The following is a 25,000-nucleotide window of genomic DNA, read 5'->3' on the forward strand; positions in this document are numbered from 1 at the left end:
GAGTAAAGGTAAAAATGAAGCCTATGCGGATATATTTTGGGTAGCCTATATTTGATTAGTGCATAGCTCATTTGCATATTAAAATTAATTTTCAAAGACAAAGACAAAAAATGGTGTATCACAAACCATGCAAAGCACGATGCAGATGTGCTCATTGTCCAAACTGCCATTGCCTCTGCCAGAACAAAAGACACAGTCTCAGTAGGTGATGACACAGACTTGTTAGTACTCTTGTTGCATCATACTGATCTGAATGCACACAAGCTGTTTATGGCACAAGAACCAAATAAATTAATGTATAGCTGTCCCCAGACAAATGTGCAATATCACATCTCTCTTCCTGAGATCCTCTGAGATTGTCTTTCCCTTTTGGCATGTCTGACCTGTATGGGTTCACTTTGGTGGGCCTAAACTGACCTGGTTTTATCTCTGTTTTATCTGGTGCCGCCCAATTACTTCCCTAAAGATCTCTCATTACATTGGTCCATTTCATCACTCAATTTGGCCCACCTGATTGTGTTTACCTGCTCCATTTAAGCAATGCAGCTCAGGGTTCACAAACTTTTGCACATACAAAAGTTGTCAAATAATTTATTTTTTATCAGTTTTAACAATTGATTTCCGGTAAAGAAAAATGTGGAATTGATCAACAAAAATCTGTTATTTCATATAAAAAATACTGGTATTGATAAAAATTAATTAATGATAGTCAAAATAAATAAAATTCCAAAAGGCGAGTTAATTGGTCCCAAGGTGTGTGACAATCTCCTCTTTCTCCATGCCATTTCAGGCTGTGATTCTACATCTCGTCTATTTGGCATAGGAAAGGGAATGGCACTGAAAAAAGTAAAAAATGACACTAGCTAGGGGGGGGGGGATCTAATTCATGAGAGGCACCTGTTATAAGTAAGCCAGGCAGTTTTTCAGGTTAGAGGCCAGTCTAAAAGCAGCATCGCCATCACCCATTGGCAGTAGGATGATTGGATATTCAATAAGTGTGGAGCTCATGTGCATATTCAAATTCATTTAAAAAGAAACTTGTAATACAAAATGTTTTACTTTTCAAGTATACTTCTACTATGTAAAGTTTTATTGTGGTAGGAGTAAAGGAAAAAATTAAGCCTATTTGGGTTTATTTTGGGCGTGTACGATTAGTGTCTAGCTCATTTGCATATTAAAATAAATTTTCAAAGAAACTTGTAATACAAAACATTTAAATTTTCATGGATACTTTCATTGTGTAAAGTTTCATTTTGATAGGAGTAAAGGAAAAAAATAGCCCCATTGGGATTTATTGGTGTCTCGCCTTATTGGCACACATCTCGGATTGATGAGAATTAAACATATTTCCCCAACTAGGATTTCTTAGGACTTTTAGTATGTTGTTCTGGACACCTCATAGAAATGATCTGAGCTGAAAAAAATTCTTTTACAATTTATTCTATGAAAAACGCTATTTTGCCTGGACTACCAGTAGTTAGCTGGTTAGCTGTCACACTCTCTTTTTTTAGATCTGTATTGAGCAGGGACAAATACATTGTACATCGTTTAATATGCATATACAATAGATTCCATGCATACAGGTTTCTAGTAAGACTCATTTGCGACCCCCTGTCCCTGCTTATGTTACTGTGTTTGAATGTGTTTGAATGGGAGGGAATGACATGCAGACTATGTAAAGCTCTTTGGAACAGAGCTCTATATAAGTGTAGGGAGCCACAGTGGAATGACGTCAAGCCTCACTGTCCCCTTCTGCATCGGAATGTGACTGGGACCATTCTCTTCTATAATTAGGCTGTAATTACAATGCTGATGCTGAGATGGAAGGTGTGTGTGTGTGTGTGTGTGTGTGTGTGTGTGTGTGTGTGTGTGTGTGTGTGTGTGTGTGTGTGTGTGTGTGTGTGTTTGCTTTGATGTGGTAGCAACACACACTCTGTCATTTTGACCCCTGCTATGCACCGTACCAATTGGGGCTGACCGCTGTTACTGTATCATAACCTGTCTATTCAACTGTGTGTGTGTGTGTGTGTGTGTGTGTGTGTGTGAGGCGTGTTTGCTTTGCGTGTGGCCGTCACCTCAGATCTCCCTAGGTGGTAAACTACACCATTGGTCGGATGCACAGGACATTTTTGTGTGTGTGTGTGTGTGTGTGTGTGTGTGTGTGTGTGTGTGTGTGTGTGTGTGTGTGTGTGTGTGTGTGTGTGTGTGTGTGTGTGTGTGTGTGTGTGTGTGTGTGTGTGTGTGTGTGTGTGTGTGTGTGTGTGTGTGTGTGTGTGTGTGTGTGTGTGTGTGTGTGTGTGTGTGTGTGTGTGTATGTGTATGTGTGGAACTTAAGCAGTATTTATATGTAATTTTTCTAGCCACGAGTCACATCAGAAAGTGTGTATGTAACTGTAATTATATACACACCTTAAAGCTGACCTTGTCCTAAAATGGAACATCTAAATGACTACAATATCGTGTGTGTGTGTGTGTGTGTGTGTGTGTGTGTGTGTGTGTGTGTGTGTGTGTGTGTGTGTGTGTGTGTGTGTGTGTGTGTGTGTGTGTGCGTGCGTGCGTGCGTGCGTGCGTGCGTGCGTGCGTGCGTGCGTGCGTGCGTGCGTGCGTGCGTGCGTGCGTGCGTGCGTGCGTGCGTGCGTGCGTGCGTGCGTGCGTGCGTGCGTGCGTGCGTGCGTGCGTGCGTGCGTGCGTGCGTGCGTGCGTGCGTGCGTGCGTGCGTGCGTGCGTGCGTGCGTGCGTGCGTGCGTGCGTGCGTGCGTGCGTGCGTGCGTGACAATCTGACATAAATGACTATAATATAATTTTTCCTATACAATCCAGATGTGCGATGTAAAGAGTTGATGTTTTCTAGTTGTGTTCATCTTAAAGGGCAATGCCGTCCACCACAGGAATGTGTTGTGTCTGTGCTCTGTGGGTTTTTGGATTGGAAAACATTTAAATGTGTGCTATGAAATTGAGACTGAGTTTCTAACCATGCAAGGCTGAGATGGATCATCACAGCAATGTTCTGTTTGTAGCATAGCACTTCTAAAAGGTATGGAGCAGATTTTAAAATCTCATTAGTATTTTTTCAAATTTCATTTATTATTTTATGGATCATTAAAATTGCCTGAAATTTTAAAAGTGCAAGCCCCCCTGTCGCCGACCGCCAGCCCCACTTTTTTGTGTTATGGTTTTCACATTTGTGGTTAATCTTAAAAATGGGGGACTTGCTTCCACATGTGTGCTGCAATAATATATACATATACAGTGTACATATATATATATACAGTATATATATATCTCTAACATATTTCCCCTCTCTGCTCCCGTTTAGTGTTGGATGGGATGACCAACCTGTTGCTAGGTAACCACACCAACATGCTGCAGGTCTACCAGGACGTGACTCTGAAGTGGGCGGCTCAGCTTCCCTTTGTGCCCGTGGTGCTGAGACTCGCCAACTTCCCGTGAGTAAAACCTAAAAAAAACCCTTAAAGACCTACTTCACCTGTGGAAATATGAAGGTGTATTGAACTCTGAGATCCTATGAAGTATAAATATGCAAACACTTTAGAAATCGGTTCATCCTAGCCTGAGAAAAGGCAGAAAGAGTGTTTTATGGTCTCACTGTCTAACCCTACATTTTTACCATGTGTGACATCACAGAAGGGCAAATGTAGGGTTGGGATTAACAGGACAGCTGGACCAAGGGAAGACTGAGGGAAGAAAAACCTCATTCATTATATTATAATAGGGACTTTATAATGATAGAACGCAGGTTCCATATGAGTGAAGTATTCCTTTAACATTTATTATTGAAGTATGTATTCTATCCATTTCCCCTGAGTAAAACTAATGTTAACTAATATTAGGTCCGACGAACCTCGCATACACAATTAGGTTAAGTAGACAGTATGGAGTATATACTACTGTACATGTTGAGTATGTAGGAGGGAGGACGTTAGTAGGGCTTTTACAACACAGCCTGGGATATTTGGACAGTAGCTGCTAATGGCTGATTAGCTTAAACTAGCAGCAATGAAGGATGTTATGTTACTATCCGTATGGCTGCACTGCATGGTGGTCAAACAGTGTCCGCCTTGACCCGGCATTGACTCCTTAATGTTTCACAGTACGTAGCAGCTATAGGCCACACCAACACAGTTTAATCGTCCAGGAAACCACACGTCTCATTTTCTGATATAATCTGATATAAACGCTCATGTATGTGTGCAGTTACACAACACAGGTGAACACACACACACGGACGCAGGCAGGCACACACACACACGCACACGCACACGCACACAAACAAACAAACATGCGTACGCTACACAAACATAATCTCACACACACACACACAACCACACACAACCACACAAACACACACACACACACACACACACACACACAAACATGCATACGCTACATAAACACACACACACACACACACACATGCATACGCTACACAAACATAAACACACACACACACAACCACGCACACACTCACACACACACACACACACACACACACACACACAACCACTCACACACACACACACACACACACACACACACACACACACACACACACAGGGTAGGTGTGTTGTGGAGTTTATCAGCCTGTGAAATCCACTGTGGGACTTTTGACAGGAAGTGACCTGCCAATGTGTTCCATCTGTCCAATCAGAGCAGAGCAGGGAGGGACCAATCGTTTGCCTTCATTCAAACAGCTCCAATTCAAACCGCAATTTCATACAATTTACAATTACCAGGCACTACAACACAAACATGCCTGACAAATGATGTGGTTTCTCCGTGTGTGTGTGTGTGTGTGTGTGTGTGTGTGTATGTGTGTCTCAGTGTGTGTGTGTGTCTCAGTGTGTGTGTGTGTGTGTGTCTGTGTGTGTGTGTTTTAGATGCAGGAGATAGTGTGTGTCTGGGTAGCTGTTTGGTTTAGTTGGAGGCCATGTTGTTTTTAAAGCGCTTGATAGTCATCTTCTTGTTCAGTGTGGGAGAGCAACACAAATTCACCAATACACACACACACACACACACACACACACACACACACACACACACACACACACACACACACACACACACACACACACACACACACACACACACCACCATCATCATTGTGATGTATAGCAGTGCTCCAGTAGTCAAATCTAATACATTACTTCTGCAAACCCCCCAATTTAATCATCAGGCTTTTGACCTCACCTCCTACTGTACAAGTCTACACACACACACACACACACACACACACACACACACACACACACACACACACACACACACACACACACACACACACACACACATCACACCACAGTGTGAAATGGAAACATGAAAGGTATTACTTAATATTCGCTAAAAAAAACTAAAATAAAGAAAATAATAATTTCAAAAAGTATCCTGATCAAAAAATGAACGACCCATAGAGATAGATGAAGTACCAACAATTACCAAGCACCATTTGTTTAGCACTTGAAAATAGTGTGTGTGTGTGTGTGTGTGTGTGTGTGTGTGTGTGTGTGTGTGTGTGTGTGAGTGTGAGAGAGAGAGAGTGTTTCCACGGCAGTTAAAGTGAAGTTTTTATTCCCCCTCCAACACCCTCCTGTGCAGGTGCAGAGCCGGCCGCTGCTCTGGACCTGAACCCCCCGGTGTGTGTGTCTGTGTGTGTGTGTGTGTGTGTGTTTGTATGTTACCGCCCCACTGGACTTGAACTACAACACATCTGCAACCAGTTAACTCACACACACACACACACACACACACACACACACACACACACACACACACACACACACACACACACACACACACAGTTGAAATACATTACAGCTTTACTCAGCATTTCCTGGTGCTTTCCACATATTGTTCCATATCTCAAACCAATACTGGACTTTGCATCCTGAGTCCATTAACATCTGCCAAACTCTACCTGTAACTGCTTTAATAAGGTCAAACTCCGCCTGTAACTGCTTTAATAAGGTCAAACTCTACCTGTAACTGTTTTAATATAAGGCCAAACTCTACCTGTAACTGCTTTAATAAGGCCAAACTCTACCTGTAACTGTTTTAATATAAGGTCAAACTCTACCTGTAACTGTTTTAATATAAGGTCAAACTCTACCTGTAACTGTTTTAATAAGGTCAAACTCTACCTGTAACTGTTTTAATAAGGCCAAACTCTACCTGTAACTGTTTTAATAAGGTCAAACTCTACCTGTAACTGCTTTAATAAGGCCAAACTCTACCTGTAACTGTTTTAATAAGGTCAAACTCTACCTGTAACTGTTTTAATAAGGTCAAACTCTACCTGTAACTGTTTTAATAAGGTCAAACTCTACCTGTAACTGTTTTAATAAGGTCAAACTCTACCTGTAACTGCTTTAATAAGGCCAAACTCTACCTGTAACTGCTTTAATAAGGTCAAACTCTACCTGTAACTGTTTTAATAAGGTCAAACTCTACCTGTAACTGCTTTAATAAGGTCAAACACCACCTGTAACTGCTTTAATAAGGTCAAACTCCACCTGTAACTGTTTTAATATAAGGCCAAACTCTACCTGTAACTGCTTTAATATAAGGCCAAACTCTACCTGTAACTGTTTTAATATAAGGCCAAACTCTACCTGTAACTGCTTTAATATAAGGCCAAACTCTACCTGTAACTGCTTTAATATAAGGCCAAACTCTACCTGTAACTGTTTTAATAAGGCTATATTGTACTTTCACTAATTTTATTTTAATTCCAGCCATTCCACATCGCAGTCTAAATGTTTCAATTTATTTTTTTTATTTTTTTTAAAGATATTTTTTTGGCATTTTTATGCTTTATTGACAGTGTAGAGACAGAGGTGAAATGGGGCAGAGAGGGGAGTGACATGTAGAGAACGACCGCGGGTGGGAATCGAACCCGGGTCTGCTGCTGGGCCCGGCCCGGGAGGGAGATGCCTTAACAACTGAGCTAAAGGCGCCCCCCAATGTTTCAATTTATAATATATTTCAATAAATAATAATACTGTTTCTGCATCCTGTTGGGTTAACTCTAATCTCCCCCCTCTCTCTCTCTCTCTCTCTCTCTCTCTCTCTCCCCCCCCTCTCTCTCTCTCTCCCCCTCCCCCTCTCTGTCTCTCTCCCCCCTCTCTCTCTCTCTGTCTCTCTCTCTCCCCCTCTCCCCCTCTCTCTCTCCACCTCTCTCTCTCTCTCTCCCCCCTCTCTCTCTCTCTCCCCCCTCTCCTCCCCCCCTCTCTCTCTCTCTCCCTCTCTCTCTCCCCAGTGAGTTGAAAGGAGCAGTGATCAGCCTGAGTTCTGATGGACACCTGCTCTGCTCCTACATGGGCACTGACCCCTCGTTCTTCTCCACTCCCAAAGTGGACGCGCGCGAGGCAGACTACGAACAGGTCAATGAATCAAAACTTTATCCCAGACTCAAAGGTCCATATTGTTACATATTCGGTGTATGAGTGTGTGTGTATGAATGGGTGAATGTGGTAAGATATGTAAAGCGCTTTGGGGCTGAGAAAATCGGTTAGAAGGCGCTATATAAGTCAAGTCCATTTACCATTTACCATTTACCATATAAAATACAAAACGCGACTGTGGGGCGACTGTGGCTCAGGTGGTAGAGCGGGTCGGCTGATGATCAAAGGGTTGGAGGTTCGATTCCTGCCCTGCCACTTGTGTCATGGTTGTTGTGTCCTTGGGCAAGACACTTCACCCACCTTGCCTCGTGTGAATGTTGATAGTTAGCTGCTGCTATCGGTGTATGAATGGTAACGTGGGAATGGGAACAGGTCTCCCTTGAAAAAGAGTCTCCGGTCTCAATGGGATTTACCTGTATAAATAAAGGTTAAAAAAAATAAATAAAAAAAACATGACAAATGACCGTCTTTTCTGATTCCAATGCTTCCACCACCCAGCAGGACCTTGTATCAGCAGGAGTAGACCTTGTATCAGCAGGAGTAGACCTTGTATCAGCAGGAGTAGACCTTGTATCAGCAGGATTAGACCTTGTATCAGCAGGAGTAGACCTTGTATCACTCTGTTTAGTGTCAGTGAGCCAGTGCTTTTATAACTTTGTTTTTTGACTCTAGAAGTCGACACATACTATAGGTGCACTATTTAGAATTGATTTCTTGTATTTTTTTCCCTATTTTACTAGTTGTTATCCTTTTGTTCTTTTGCTCGAGTCCTCACTAGGACCAAACAAGTGGATCATATTACCCCAGTTCTGAGGTCTTTACACTGGCTTCCTGTCACTCAAAGAATTGATTTCAAAGTACTGATGTTGGTTTATAAAGCACTAAATGGTTTAGCGCCAAAATACATTACTGATCTGCTGATACGTTATGAGCCGTCCAGAGCCCTTAGGTCGTCTGGGACAGGTCTACTTACAGTCCCAAGAGTTAGGACTGAACGAGGAGAAGCAGCTTTTAGTTTTTATGCACCAAATATCTGGAACAAACTCCCAGAAAACTTGAGGTCTGCTGCAACCCTCAGTTCTTTTAAATCGAGTCTGAAGACTTTTCTGTTTCCATTTTAACCTGTACTTTTTCATTCGCTTTTAAATGTCTTCTAATGTGTTTTATGTATTTTAATCTTGCCCCTGTAAAGCACTTTGAATGGCCTTGTGTTTGAATTGTGCTATAGAAATAAACTTGCCTTGCCTTGCCTTATTGCACCGTGGGGTCGGAGACAAACGTTATTTCGATTATTCTGTGTGTCTGGTATATATTTACCTGGTGATAATAAACAAGACTTTTGACTTTTTAGGTGGAGCAGGAGATGAAGAAACTCCAGCGGTTCATAAGAGAGGCATCAAGGACACAGGGTAAGAGAATGCGGCTAGTTTGATTTGTGAATAAAGTGTCTGTCTGTCTATCTATCTATCTATCTATCTATCTATCTATCTATCTATCTATCTATCTATCTATCTATCTATCTATCTATCTATCTATCTATCTGTCTATCTATCTATCTATCTATCTGTCTGTCTGTCTGTCTGTCTGTCTGTCTGTCTGTCTGTCTGTCTGTCTGTCTGTCTGTCTGTCTGTCTGTCTGTCTGTCTGTCTGTCTGTCTGTCTGTCTGTCTGTCTGTCTGTCTGTCTGTCTGTCTGTCTGTCTGTCTGTCTGTCTGTCTGTCTGTCTGTCTGTCTGTCTGTCTGTCTGTCTATCTATCTATCTATCTATCTCTGACAGGGAAGTTACCACACTATTTGACTGCAATGCTGCAAATTTCAGACGGGCTTTATCAAACCCGCTCCACTGACATGCTCATGTTATATGTTCCACAAGCCCGGTCTGATCTGGGAAAGACAGCTTTTAGCCACATTGGGCCACAGAAGGGACAAACTTAACATCCTTACACATTTCTATATACTGTATAGTGGGCGTCCTGGTGAAATGCACCTGTTGGAAGACCAAGAAGAAGAAGTACTATAGAATAAATAACTAAATACATCTTCACCTCATCACTTGATATTGTGGAAAGACTTGAGGCAGTGGTGGATGATGCCATCTTTAGTAACTATAGCTTCTGGTCCTTGAAGGCCACCGTAGCTTCTGTAAATTCTCAGAAGTAAAATCTAAATAAAATGAATTCCTTTGTTGTTATTTCAGACATCCTGCCCAAAGCTGACAGTGAGGAGGACCTGATCATAACAGCTACTGTGTCCTCCACAATGGAGAGTCCATCGGTAAACAGACTCACTCACTCACTCACTCACTCACTCACTCACTCACTCACTCACTCACTCACTCACTCACTCACTCACACACACACACACACACTAACCCATTCCCCGTGTGTGTGTGTGTCTACAGCAAGCTCTGATCCAAGATATGGATGGTCTGCCTGTCCCTTCAGTCTCTGTACAGGTGAGCAGATCAATCATAACACCCCTAATGTTCTAATTCGTTCTTTCCCCTTTTTGTTGACAAATTATTTGAAGTTATTTAAACCTGCAGTGTGTAATATGACATCATCAAGAAAGTTCTACAAAGTTCTAGAATGCAACGCTCCCTGGGTAACCCCAACCCTTTAGAATAATAACAGAAGCTACAGTGGCCTTCAAGGACAAGAACAATTCTAAATTTCAAACAATGCACCTGATGACATTCCAACTATGACACTTTCAAGATGGCGGCACTAGGCCTTGGTCCAAAATATGCAGAAATATGGACATATATGAGACCCTTTCTAAGGGAAAAAATAATAAAAAAAAAAAAATGTTTCAGCTATTATGCACTAAATTAAATGTACTTATGGATATTATAATTACTTTCTACAAAATCTGCTAAGAAATAAAACCCAAAATTCTACACACTGCAGGTTTAATTATTGCAAGCTTTTATTTGATTTGTTCGCTCTGTAGTACAAATAAACTTTTTATATTTTTTAATAATATTCTTTTTATTTGAAAATGTTGATGAACCAGAATTAACTGAGCATACACTTTAACTCACATATCCACAGTTTTCTGTTTAGTTTCTTGTCCCTACACACATTTGAACCTGTTTCTCTGTGTGTATATCTGTCCCTCAGGTCACAGTGAAGGCCCGCTCTGCAGTGCAGGCCTCTAAGATGACCATCGGACTCCAGTCTCCACTAGCTGTCACTCAGGACCATTTCTTCCTCGAGCCTATGAGTGAGTGAACAGCACCTTTAAGTGTGTGTGTGTGTGTGTGTGTGTGTGTGTGTGTGTGTGTGTGTGTGTGTGTGTGTGTGAGAATGTTGTGGCTGTGTTTAGCGCCATATATAATCCTCTATTCTTTATTGGCAAATCAGTTTATTTTTTTATTTTTTACTGGAAATTGTAGCTTGAAGGCAGCAGCATTTATTTTTGTTTTTGCAACCAAAATGAAGGTCATTTTTGCATCTTTAGCTCCTTTAGGTGGTAGTTTCTAACGGCTTTAAAACATTTTGTGGAAGCGATCTGACTAAAAGTCAAGAGATATGCGAGCCACAGACAGACAGACAGACAGACACACAGACAGACACACTGACAGACAGACACACAGACACACAGACAGTCAGACGTTTCTTGCTGTATAGATAGATAGACAGACAGACAGACAGACAGACAGACAGACAGACAGCTAGATAGATAGATATTTTTCCCATGCCCATTTAAAAAAATAAAATAAAATGTTTTTTAAATTTTTTTCAAATGAATACAATTCAGAGGGGCTTTATTGGCTATGCAAAGGCCAGTTTATTTATTCAGCACAATTCAGACACAAGGCGATTCTGTCTGTAGTTTGTTCTAAGGAAAGTCTTGCATCACTTTCTGCAGCTGGTTTTGTGTAAGATCTTCCATCGACTAATGTCATTAATCACTTCTGTTCTCGCCTAGCCTTTCTCTTTCACTCACTCAATCTCACACACACACACACACACACACACACACACACACACACACACACACACACACACACACACACAGGGAGTAACTGAGTGAGTGAGTGCGAGGTGTGTGTGTGTGTGTGTGTGTGTGTCTGTCTGTCTGTCTGTCTGTCTGTGTGTATTTGTACAGCTCTTATCAGCCTTCACACTGTGTACTGTGCTTCTAGCTGTTGGAGAGACTTGGGCACCTCCACACACCTTTGATGTGAACCCACACACACACACACACACACACACACACACACACACACACACACACACACACACACACACACACACACACACCCCAAACACTAATATCTGCTATCGGTTCATTAAAAGGACACAAGCCATCCGGTAACACAGCATTTAACATTGTCTGACTCGCCTCTTGTTCGCATGTTGACGTGCAAAACGTGAATTTACAGAGTGTGTAATGCAAACCAGTTGGACAGAGGCCTTTTAGCAGACGCTCCTCATAGCGCCATGAGAAGAACACAGACTTTAACATGTGTGGCTCTGTTGGGAATTGAACCTCTAACCCGCACAGTGTTGCTGCCTTGCTCTACAGATGCTTGTTGTCAAAATCAGTAAATATCTCCTCATGATCTACTACCTGTCTGTCTGTAAAAAATCCAGTGTTAATACACAACCCAGGCTCTGTAAACGGGGTTGTTGCTAGCTACGGTGAGCCCCTTTTTGTTAACATAGCCTTTGTTTACATAGTTTACAGAGCCTAGGCTGTGTATTAACCCCCAGATTGTCTTCAGCTCACACACACATTATCCTAAATGGGATATTTTTCCCTATACTGCATCATACATTTTATTACTAAATACTCTCAAATCGTCTCGTAATTACAAGAAATCCGTATGAAGGTGTTCTGATTATAAAGTATAAAGTCATAGCCTATATCAAATGAAATACTTTAGTATGGATGGTGTTTTACTTATTTATTTATTTATTAATACAACTCACACGTAGGCTCCGTCGATGGGACGTCCCTTCCGGTGCGCACTGGATTGTGGGTCAGAATCGCCCAAATAGGATGCACTTTTCAACACTAACAATCTCGGCCGGATCTAGTAGACATCAGGGCCTTTTTAAGCATACTAAATCTGATCACAAGAATCGGGACATCCTACATCTTTTTTTCTACCATACTAAATAGCAGAAAGTATTGGGATTGGAACACAGCCAATGTCTTTGTATTGTTAAAAAAAATGTATGGTGTTTGTTGAGGCCTTCACACACACACACACACACACACACACACACACACACACACACACACACACACACACACACACACACACACACACACACACACACACACACACACACACACAGAAGCTGGAAAAGCACCAGAAACATGTCAGAGTATCCTCCAAAACTGGTCCTGACATTTGCTGAACCCATCATCCATCACAGGAGGAGTGGTGACACACACACACACACACACACACACACACACACACACACACACACACACACACACACACACACACACACACACACACACACACACACACACACACACACACGTATAGATTTTAAATTTATGATTTCAAGATGTGAGCGGCATAGTTTTATTCTGAGCTCTAGAATCAAACTGACCACTGCTTTTCCATGATTCATGATGCCTCTGTGTATGAAATGTAAAGCCTTTTACCACAGCGCATTCTCATCCGGACATGTACTGCACATGACCCCTACTGCTGTTAATTCAAACATTATGCCATAGTTTGCACAACACGCAACATAACATTTCTATATATTTTCATTTCATTTTCCTTTATTTAACCTCGAAAGATCAATTGAGGGGTGACCCTCTTTTACAATGACGTCGAGTTTGTACAGATACACAATATACAATGAGAATACATAACAAGTTTACACACACACACAGACAACAACAATTTAAAACATTCAGATCAATTGAATGAAAGAGACAATAGCCTAATTAACCCTTAGGGCCCGTTATAATATTAGGCACACTTGTACCGCTAAGGTCCGTAAAATGGACATTTCATTGAAGTAGCTATAAAAAATATTATACATTAATTTTTTTCTACTTTTTTTTTGCCAATTCTTTTCCCCCACATCTGCCCTAACTATTAATATAAAATAGTCATGAATTTTAAAAGATGTTAACCCTTTAAATGCCAGGTTTTGGTCATGATGCCATCGTATTTTAGATGAAAAAAAGTGAAAAACTGAAATATTTTCAATATACTACATGCAAACTATTTTTTTTTGTGTTGAATTATTAGGCCTGTGATGTGTCAATGATGAGCAGCAAAACTGATTTTCAGGCATTATTATTTTTTGTGCAGTGTCAAATACTCACACTCGTACCGCTAAGGTCCGTAAAATGGACATTTCCTTGAGGTAGCTATAAAAAATATTATACATTAATTTTTTTCTACTTTTTCTTTGCCAATTATTTTCCCCTACATCTGCCCTAACTATTAATATAAAATATTCATGAATTTTAAAAGATGTTAACCCTTTAAATGCCAGGTTTTGGTCATGATGCCATCGTATTTTAGATGAAAAAAACTGAAAAACTGAAATATTTTCAATATACTACATGCAAACTAATTTTTTTTGTGTTGAATTATTAGGCCTGTGATGTGTCAATGATGAGCAGCAAAACTGATTTTCAGGCATTATTATTTTTTGTGCAGTGTCAAATACTCACACTCGTACCGCTAAGGTCCGTAAAATGGACATTTCCTTGAGGTAGCTATAAAAAATATTATACATTAATTTTTTTCTACTTTTTTTTTGCCAATTATTTTCCCCCACATCTGCCCTAACTATTAATATAAAATAGTCATGAATTTTAAAAGATGTTAACCCTTTAAATGCCAGGTTTTGGTCATGATGCCATCGTATTTTAGATGAAAAAAAGTGAAAAACTGAAATATTTTCAATATACTACATGCAAACTATTTTTTTTTGTGTTGAATTATTAGGCCTGTGATGTGTCAATGATGAGCAGCAAAACTGATTTTCAGGCATTATTATTTTTTGTGCAGTGTCAAATACTCACACTCGTACCGCTAAGGTCCGTAAAATGGACATTTCATTGAGGTAGCTATAAAAAATGTTATACAATCTTTTTCTTAACTTTTTTTTGCCAATTCTTTTCCCCTACATCTGCCCTAACTATTAATATAAAATAGTCATGAATTTTAAAAGATGTTAACCCTTTAAATGCCAGGTTTTGGTGATGATGACATCGTATTTTGGAGGAAAAAACTGAAAATGTTTATTATTTTCAATATACTACATGCAAACTAATTTTTTTTGTATTGAATTATTAGGCCTGGGATATGTCAATGCTGAGCAGCAACACAGATATTTAGGCATTATTATTTTTTGTACAGTGTAATAAACTGACACTCATACCGCTAAGGTACGTAAAATGGACTTTTGAAAAAGGTAGCTATAAAAAATATTATACATCGATATTTTTCCAACTTTTTTAGGCTTGAATTTTAAACCAACATCAGTACTAATCATAAATTGAATTTTTGTGTTAGGAAAAGAACCTCACCTGCAGTCCATGCACATTTTCCACTCTTTTTGTTATTATCCAGAAGTGAACAGTGAACGGGCCAAGAACAGTGTAACAGGGACATCATTGGCTAAATAAAGTTGTGTGTATAAGAGAGACTGTGTGTGTGTGTGTGTGTGTGTGTGTGTGTGTGTGTGTGTGTGTGTGTGTGTGTGTGTGTGTGTGTGTGTGTGTGTGTGTGTGTGTGTGTGTGTGTGTGTGTGTGTGTGTGTGTGTGTGTGTGTGTGTGTGTGTGTGTGTGTGTGTGTGTGTGTGTGTGTGTGTGTGTGTGTGTGTGTGTGTGTGTGTGTGTGTGTGTGTGTGTGTGTGTGTGTGTATCCCCATGACCTAGACATTATGAGCAAAAGGCTAGTGGTTTTCAAGGGGCACTGTTTTCATTCACTCTGTTCCATGTGTAGTTTTTCATGCAGAGGTTCAAAATCCCTCTAAAGATTACTTTGTATAAATGCACAGCACACACACCTACCTGAGGTCCATACACACAAGCATGTGCAGTGCACTGCTTCAAATAAGTTAAAACATGGGCCATCTTCAATCACATCAAAGGTGCAGCCGTCAGAGACACATAACAAGTCGTTGAGCTGTTTACACAGCTGCCATTGAAACCAGAGTTTATACAAAGCAAACTGTGGAACTAGTTATTTCTTACCTGGCAATATGGAGGGAGCCTTTACACAAGAAGTACATAAAGCTTTGGAAACAGTGATGGAGTCTGATTCTGATAGCGAGTAATAGGAATCTGACACAGACAATGGTTGCGTTCCGAATCGCATACTTTCTACTATATAGTATGTAGAAAAAAGATTTAGGATGTCCCGATTCTTATGGCCAGATTTAGGATGGTTAGAAGTACCCGGATGTCCTACTTCATGCGGCCAAGATTGTTAGTGTTGAAAAGTGCATCCTATTTGGGCGATTCTGACCCACAATCCAGTGCGCACGTGAAGTGACGTAACATCGACGAAGCCTCCATATGAAAACAAACGGGGATGCGACGGATATAAAAGCAAGAGGCAAGATCAAGGCGCAATGTTATGATGAAATAAGAGAGTAAAGTATGTCCCAATAGTATGCCTACTGCATCCTAACTAGATTCTTTTTATCGTCGGATGTAGTATGTAGAATAGAAAAAAGAAAGAGTATGAGATTCGGAACGCAACCACTGTGTCTGAAACCTCCATTAACGCGTAACAGGTGGGTCCCTGTACCATTCCAGTGGCTGCAGGAGTATATCTCTGTGTATGGGTGTTGGTGGGGCCAACTGAATTCTCCACTACTGAAAGTCAGAGGAAACATCCCAGCTCTGGAGGAGGATTCAGAGTAAATGAAAACAGTGCCACTTGAAAACCACTAGCCTTTTGCTCATAATGTCATAGGTCATGGATACACACACACACACACACACACACACACACACACACACACACACACACACACACACACACACACACACACACACACACACACACACACACTCCTCAGGGTTAAAGCTAAAGGGAGAGGAAGGGGGGATTGTGACAGTGCTATCTAGTGGAAATAGCCTGTTTTTTCTCCATATGCCAAATATGGTCATAATGACGTAACATGGTGGAGAGTAGTAAAAATTATCAATTCCAAGGTAGAAGCCCAGATTGACACCCAGATATAAAAAAATGCATCAATTATGCTTTAATGGCAGTGTGTTGAAAAAATGGTGTTTGAATGGGTGTTAATGGACGTTTTATGGACCTTAGCAGTCTGAATGTAACTCTTGTTTGTATACAGTGTATTTTAGCCTTACTGTAGGAGCTGAGCTGGAAATAACATTATCATATAAAAATACACTTCCTTACCAGTTTTCATGCCATATGCATGAACACAGCCAAAATTATCCAAAAAAAGAAAAATGAAATGTCCGTAAAATGGACCAACGGGCCCTAAGGGTTAAAACAGTAAAATATATACAGCCCCCGGAAAAAAATTAGGAGACCGGTCTGGATTTTTCTTAAATCTTCATCTCTACATTACTTATTGAAAATGCTTTTAAATGGCAATATTCTTTTTGTGAATTTGGTAGAAATGTTGTCAGTAGTTTATATTATAAAACCAAAATGTTCATTCTACTCAAACATATGCCTATAAGGAGTAAAACAAGAGACACTGAATATTTGGAGTGGTCTCTTAATGTTTTCCAGAGCTGTATATATATATAATAAATTCTTGTGTAAGATTCCACTATTTTTTTTTACATTTCGTATGTTGTTATATTTTATAGTGCATGTGTTTTGTATTTAGTTTTTATTTGCTTCAATATGTCCACATGTTAAACATTTCGCCCTCCTAGCATATTTCCTGTAAGCATTTTAACATGTCATAATATTGGAATTGTCTAGTATTTAACAACATATAACAATATGCCCGTTTACAGAGCCTAGGCTGTAAAATGACTCTGGATTTATTTTCAGTGCACACTCTGTAATAATAATAATAATAATAATATAATAATAATACACTTTATTTATGTAGCACTTTTCAAAACACAGTTTACAAAGTGCTGAACAGATCAGTCAAAACAAAGACAACAAGTATAAAACACTTATAATGCAGAGACAATAATCAGCAATGTGACAAGATAAAAGACAGGAATACAAACAAAAGGCAGGCTCAAATAAAATCTGGAAAAGCTCTCCGATAAAAGTGGGTTTTGAGGAGGGATTTAAAAATGGGCAGTGACTCAGTACAGACAGGGATTTTGATAAAGAGTGTTTTTAACAACAAGCATTCTCCAGAATCGCTGACTGACTCCGCCTTTAAGCCGAGTCACAATTAATTTTGTTCATGCCGCCCGATGTCACACATTTTCTACAAGTGCTCCCCTTAAAAACATGGGCTGTAGGTTTATTAAAGGTGCAGTGTGTAGAATTTTGGGTTTTATTTCCTTGCAGATTTTGTAGAAAGTAATTATAATATCCATAAGTACATTTAATTTAGTGCATAATAGCTGGAAAAACATTTTTTGAATTTTTTTTTTCCCTTAGAAAGGGTCTCATATATGTCCATATTTCTGCATATTTTGGACCAAGGCCTAGTGCCGCCATCTTGAAAGTGTCATTGTTGGAATGTCATCAGGTGCATTGTTTGAAATTTAGAATTGTTCTTGTCCTTGAAGGCCACTGTAGCTTCTGTTATTATTCGAAAGGGTTGGGGTTACCCAGGGAGTGTTGCATTCTAGAACTTTGTAGAACTTTCTTGATGATGTACACACTGCACCTTTAAAAACCTGGGTTATAGTTTTATTAACACTCCTTAAAAAAGCCGATTTGGTCTTATACACATGAACACATAACTGGTTTTGCAATCAGTTTTGTACAAGTATAAACATGTGCTTGACTTGAGACAGGGAAAGTATTGGCAGAGATAAGCAGTGGAGCCGATTGGAAACAGATCATTACAGCCAATGATACAGTCCATCACTCACACACACACACACACACACACACACACACACACACACACACACACACACACACACACACACACACACACACACACAGCCATACACACATACACACACACACACACACACACACACACAGCCATACACACATACACACACACACACACACACACACACACACAGCCATACACACACACACACACACACACACACACACACACACACACACACACACACACCAGCCAAAGTCAGTTTCCACTGCTGCATATGCTGACATTTAATACACAAGATAAAACTGAAAAAATGAAGAAACGTTGGTAAATTAGTGTTGTTCTTAGGTGAGCATTCCCATGACAAAGGCATTAAGAAAAACAACATAACAGCAGCATTCTTTGTACATATTCTGACATTTCATATACAAGATATACAAGACAAAATTTAAGGCTTATTAAATTACAGCTACAGTAATATATTTCCTAAGTGATTGGAGTTAAAGCTGGGGTGGAGGATTTGGGGAGAAAATGGCAACCGCTCCACTTGTTCTCTTTGGTCCCTCCCCTATGGTCCCTCCCTGACACGCTCTACACCAACAAAGTCGTGCCAAAGTGAATGGACAGTCCCAACAGCCAATAAGAACAGAGAATTGGAGCCTTTCTCTGATTGGTCAAAGTGCACAGCTCATGGTAATTTTGACCAATCAGAAATCACATAACCCAGCTTTAATATTATATTGTTCATCAGAGGAAAAAATGTATATTCTGACAATTAATATACAAGATATACAAGAAAAAATTTAAGAAACTTTGGTAAATTAGTGTTGTTCTTAGGTGAGTGTACCCATGACAAAGGCATTAAGAAAAACTACATACAAACAATAGCATTCTTTGCATTGATGGTCTCATTTGCTGTTACATGTCGTTCATGATCATCAGAGGAAATAATTAGACCGTTTCAGAAATGTTAAAAAGTTCCTCGTAGCAACTTTAAATCAAAAGTAAATCCATTGATAAGTAACTGCTTAAAGGATTTAAAAAAAAAACTGTGTTCTATAGAGTTACAGACAGACAGATAGACAGACAGACAGGCAGACAGACAGACAGACCCACAGACAGACAGACAGGCAGACAGACAGACAGACAGACAGACAGGCAGACCCACAGACAGACAGACCCACAGACAGACAGACAGACAGACAGTTTTCAGCAGCACTCAACGCTCGACTGTTTAAAGTGAAGATCAGAGGGAGTGAGTCAGTGCACGTTTACGCCACTAAAGAGAACCTTTGTTTACATGAGTTTAGCTAGCGGTCAAACGGGTCAAATTCAGAAGCCTGTCTCTAGCTCTCTCTCTCTCTCACACACACACACACACACACACACACGCACACACACACACACACAGACATGCAATTTCCGACATACGCACTTCAAGTCATATAAATACTTACACATACAGTACATATCCGCGGACGTATATAAACACATGCACGTGTCACCCTAATGTACTGTTTAAATATAGAGACACACACACACGCTCGGAGTAAAATACCAGTGTGTGTGTGTGTGTGTGTTTATGTCACGCTCTTTTGTCTTCCTGCACACAGAAATCTGGCGCTGGCTTCCACTAGTCAATCAACAGCTCTCCACTGCGAAACATGAGAGCCACTGAACACACACACACACACACACACACACACACACACACACACACACACACACACACCCTTTTATGTATTTTCTCTTTCTTTCTCCTTTCTATCCTAAGTGACCCCTCTCTAGCCCTAAATGGCCTGTAGCTCACTTCTGAACAGCCATAGACCACCGTGCCTGTCCGTTAGTTCTCAAATTTGGCCCCAAAATCAGTGTTTCACATCCGTTACACAGTCCCCCGAAAATTTTAAATAAATACATAAATTAATGAAGTCTCAGTGAGGTTTAATGAACGTGGTGACTGGCACTTGGCTCAGAGTCACACACGCACACACACACACAGACACACACACACACACACACACACACACACACACACACACACACACACACACACACACACACACACACACACACACGCACACAGACACACAGACACACACGCACACACGCACACACACACACACGCACACACACACACACACACACACACAGTTTAAAGTTTACTCTGTGATTTGGTCCAGAAAGTTTCAGTTCGCTTAAAGGAATGAGTAGTTGATGGATCATTGCTTGGCTGAAATAAGTCCAGTGTTCGCCGGAGGGTAAAATCTTGCACCAACAATAATACAAAACAGAAAAATGTCCTTCAATTGACAGGAAACTTTAAATTAATGTGAATGTTTCTCTGTTAACATGCAAATAGCTTTTCTTGGTTCCAGTGCGCTGTGTTTGACAACATGCTCCCTCTCATGTGATATTGCTTGAATAGCATTCTTTGCATTGGTGGGTCTCGTTTGCTGTTACATGTCATTTATGATCATCAGAGGAAAAGTTAGACTGATTCAGAAATATAAAAAAAGTAGGGGCGCCCTTAGCTCAGTTGGTAGGGCGTCCCCCCCCCCCCCCCCCATAGGCCTCAGCCAGCAGCGGACCCGGGTTCGATTCCAGCCCGCGGTCGTTCTCTGCATGTCACTCCCCTCTCTGCCCCATTTCAACTCTGTCTCTACACTATCAATAAAGCATAAAAATGCCAAAAAAAATATTTTCAAAAAAATATATAAAAAAGGTTCCTCGTAGCACCTAAAGACAAGATGTCAAGTCCCTGCAAACAGCTACATAAATAAATCTCTTTAATTTGAAGTGTTTGCTAATGTACTTCCTATAGGAATTAGTCAAACGTCAGTCTAGAACATCGCTGTAAAACCCTAGAAATATATGCAAACTTTATCAAATCTAAATCTTACTTTACCAGCATACAGCCCCGGAAAAAAATTAAGAGACCAGTCTGGATTTTTCTTAAATCTTCATCTCTACATTACTTATTGAAAAATGCTCTAAATGACACTATTTTATTGTGAATTTGGTAGAAATGTTGTCAGTAGTTTATATTATAAAAACCAAAATGTTCATTCTACTCAAACATATGCCTCTAAAGAGTAAAACGAGAGACACTGAACATTTGGAGTGGGCTCTTCATGTTTTCCAGAGCCTGTATCTCTGCTATTCATTTAGAGAACGAACCCCTATCTTCTTCTTTTCCCTAAAACCCTCTTTTCTCTCTGATGTCATGTGATGACTCACTTCAGCCTTTGTGTTTTTCTACTCAATATAAACACAACACCGGCTCTGAGGAACAGACAGGAGTGTAGCTGTGTGACAAAGCAACGGGTGTTACGGTGGAAAATGTGTCTCCGATTTAGATAAACACCAGCAACATAATGCCACCTCCCCAAGTCTGGTTCTCATCATCACTTCATCTCTTCCACTCTATCTCTCTGTGTCTCTGTGTGTGTGTGTGTGTGTGTGTGTGTGTGTGTGTGTGTGTGTGTGTGTGTGTGTGTGTGTGTGTGTGTGTGTGTGTGTGTGTGTGTGTGTGTGTGTGTGTGTGTGTGTGTGTGTGTGTGTGTGTGTGTGTGTGTGTGTGTGTGTGTGTGTGTGTGTGTGTGTGTGTGTGTGTGTGTGTGTGTGTGTGTGTGTGTGTGTGTGTGTGTGTGTGTGTGTGTGTGTGTCTCACCTGCTCCTTCCTTCCTCCACACTGACGCGTCTTTTAAACACACAATAAAACACATGTACAAACACACGCACACTTAACTCTCTGAAGATTAATCTCTCTCTCTACTTGGAACGGGATATGTTTTCGTCCTTCTGCTACAGCTGCTCTGTGTGTGTGTGTGTGTGTGTGTGTGTGTGTGTGTGTGTTCTTATACAACTTTTTTTGTGAGAACCAATTTCAGTTTTAGGCCTTAAGAGTGAGGACATTTAGGCCGGTTCTCACTTTGGGACAGGCCTTTAAAGGGCTGTTTGAGGGTTAACACTAGGTTTTAAGGTTCAGGTATGAATTAGGTTTATGTTAGGGTTAGTGTAAGGGTTGGGGTAAGGTATTTAGTTTTGATGGTCAGGGTTAGGGTAAGGGGCTAGGGAATGCATTATGTCAATGAATGTCCTCACAAGTATAGCTGTACAAACGTGGGTGTGTGTGTGTGTGTCTGCTGTCTTCCCATATGTCTTTGATTGTGTTGGCTCAGTGTGCGTCCACACTTGTCTGCGAGTGTGTGTGTGTGTGTGTGTGTGTGTGTGTGTGTGTGTGTGTGTGTGTGTGTGTGTGTGTGTGTGTGTGTGTGTGTGTGTGTGTGTGTGTGTGTGTGTGTGTGTGTGTGTGTGTGTGTGTGTGTGTGTGTGTGTGTGTGTGTGTGTGTGTGTGTGTGTGTGAGAGAGAGCCCGGCGTGTGTTCGGTATTATAGCGAACGTCCACTTCAGTTTATTTTCAAACCTCGGTGATGGGATATGTCACAAAGAGCTTTACAGAAAACAATGGACAATAAAAGAGAAAGTGGTGATGCCGTGTGTGTGTGTGTGTGTGTGTGTGTGTGTGTGTGTGTGTGTGTGTGTGTGTGTGTGTGTGTGTGTGTGTGTGTGTGTGTGTGTGTGTGTGTGTGTGTGTGTGTGTGTGTGTGTGTGTGTGTGTGTGTGTGTGTGTGTGTGTGTGTGTGTGTGTGTGTGTGTGTGTGTGTGTGTGTGTGTGTGTGTGTGCAGTGTTAGCGGATTGGACGTGTGAGGAGGGGAGGTAGCGCCTTCTGACTTTTATTGTTATTCCAGTTTTTATTCGTCTCAGATGGCGGACTCAATCCCCTGGTCACCACACACTGCCTCCTTTGTTCTCTCTCTCTTTCGCTACACTCACTCGTTCCCACCCTCTCTCTCCCTCCTTCCTTCTTTTCTCTCATTTTATTATTTCTACCTTTTCCTCCCTCCGTTTCCTCCCTCTTTCATTTGTCATGTAGAATGGCTATTTTGGGGGGACACTCGTTGTGTAGTAGTTAGAAGTGATTAGATTTTGGAGGTCAACGGGCGCTGTCACCTTACATATTGGAAAAGCCCTACTAACGTCCTACTCATACTAAAAGCCATACTAACGTCCTACTCATACTAAAAGCCCTACTAACGTCCTACTCATACTAAAGCCCTACTAACGTCCTACTCATACTAAAAGCCCTACTAACGTCCTACTCATACTAAAGCCCTACTAACGTCCTACTCATACTAAAAGCCCTACTAACGTCCTACTCATACTAAAAGCCCTAATAACGTCCTACTCATACTAAAGCCCTAATAACGTCCTACTCATACTAAAAGCCCTACTAATGTCCTACTCCTACTAAAAGCCCTACTAACGTCCTACTACTAAAGCCCTACTAACGTCCTACTCATACTAAAAGCCCTATAACGTCCTACTCATACTAAAGCCCTACTAACGTCCTACTCATACTAAAGTCCTACTAACGTCCTACTCATACTAATTCTGACGTCAATTGGAGTATGTTGTGGTTGTGTATGTGAGTTTGTGTAGGCGAGAAAAGCCCGGATGGGTACTTATTTTGTGTATGGATTGATAGGTTACTTTTCCTACTCAACCGCCCCACAATGCATTGCGATGTCTGTGACCATATCACAAACTGAACCTTTTAAAAGTATTTTCTTTACTTCACATTTAGAGACTTTGTTTCTAGTGCAGTGCATTACATATTACTGTTACTTTCATATGTATATTGTATGGCCATTTGAAAATGCTATGTTTGTAATTTCTATAACCACCAAATTATAGATAGATAGATAGATAGATAGATAGATAGATAGATAGATAGATACGTGAAGAGAGCAACACCTGAGACACAAATAAACACAACAGTAGAGCCAGGACACAGAGTAGATAACAGGCCCAGAGATAAGAAGTGAGTGTGTAAAGATAAACATGTTAAATCCAGTGGTGGTTAGCTGAGGTCAGTTGTGTTTAAGGTTAAGACCCTCAGCAGCGTTATGACCCGATGCTGACCTGCTGAGGTGAAAGGTCAACGTTTAACACCACCGATGGTCACTTAAGATTAACACACACACACACACACACACACACACACACACACACACAGGTGAACCAGTAGCAGACCAGGAATTTCTGTGAGCAAATTTGTTTTTCTCTCGATTGTTTTGCTTTTTATATTATTTGCACATGGCTAAGAAAGGGACACACACACACACACACACACACACACACACACACACACACACACACACACACACACACACACCCTTTACCATCTCCCTGTGCGGTATAGATCTCCACCCCTCTTAACCTCTCACCTCGTCCAAACAGTCCAAACAGCTTTAACCTGAGCTGTCAAGTGCCATAACCTGACGATGGCTCATAGACGGCTCTTAAGGACTTTAGACCAGTTCTTGCGCTAGTGGAGCGGTGCTAAGTGCTTATTTTTCATCAGAATCTTTCAGTTGATGATACGAGCGTGAACATTGGCCTGAGCTTTAGTCTCCATGGGAACACTTGACAAAGAAAACTGTCCGAGACATTTGAAATTGTGAATTGGAAAATTTCTCGTAGAAATGTATTGGACTTTTTCGTTAATTTTTTTTTTTTTTTTTTTTTTTTTTCTTTTTTT

The 25,000-nt window shown here is 40.7% G+C and overlaps 2 protein-coding genes across 2 annotated transcripts in view; one reads left to right on the plus strand and one right to left on the minus strand.

Annotated features, from left to right (window-relative positions):
* The window catches only part of LOC307260013 (uncharacterized protein), a 491,510-nt gene that overhangs the window by 50,438 nt on the left and 416,072 nt on the right, over positions 1-25,000 (minus strand). The window lies entirely within an intron of this gene.
* Positions 1-25,000, plus strand: part of bbs9 (Bardet-Biedl syndrome 9) — a gene marked incomplete at its 3' end in the record, with an annotated part of 197,269 nt that overhangs the window by 39,356 nt on the left and 132,913 nt on the right. The window contains exons 9-14 of the mRNA XM_080039665.1: positions 3,317-3,446; positions 7,274-7,397; positions 8,770-8,827; positions 9,616-9,692; positions 9,820-9,873; positions 10,541-10,643. Of these exons, the coding sequence (XP_079895791.1) occupies positions 3,317-3,446; positions 7,274-7,397; positions 8,770-8,827; positions 9,616-9,692; positions 9,820-9,873; positions 10,541-10,643 (546 nt within the window). The remainder of the gene's footprint in view (positions 1-3,316; positions 3,447-7,273; positions 7,398-8,769; positions 8,828-9,615; positions 9,693-9,819; positions 9,874-10,540; positions 10,644-25,000) is intronic.

This window comes from Ammodytes marinus (assembly GCF_949987685.1).
Source record: "Ammodytes marinus genome assembly, chromosome: 13".
In the NCBI taxonomy this organism is placed as follows: domain Eukaryota; kingdom Metazoa; phylum Chordata; class Actinopteri; order Uranoscopiformes; family Ammodytidae; genus Ammodytes; species Ammodytes marinus.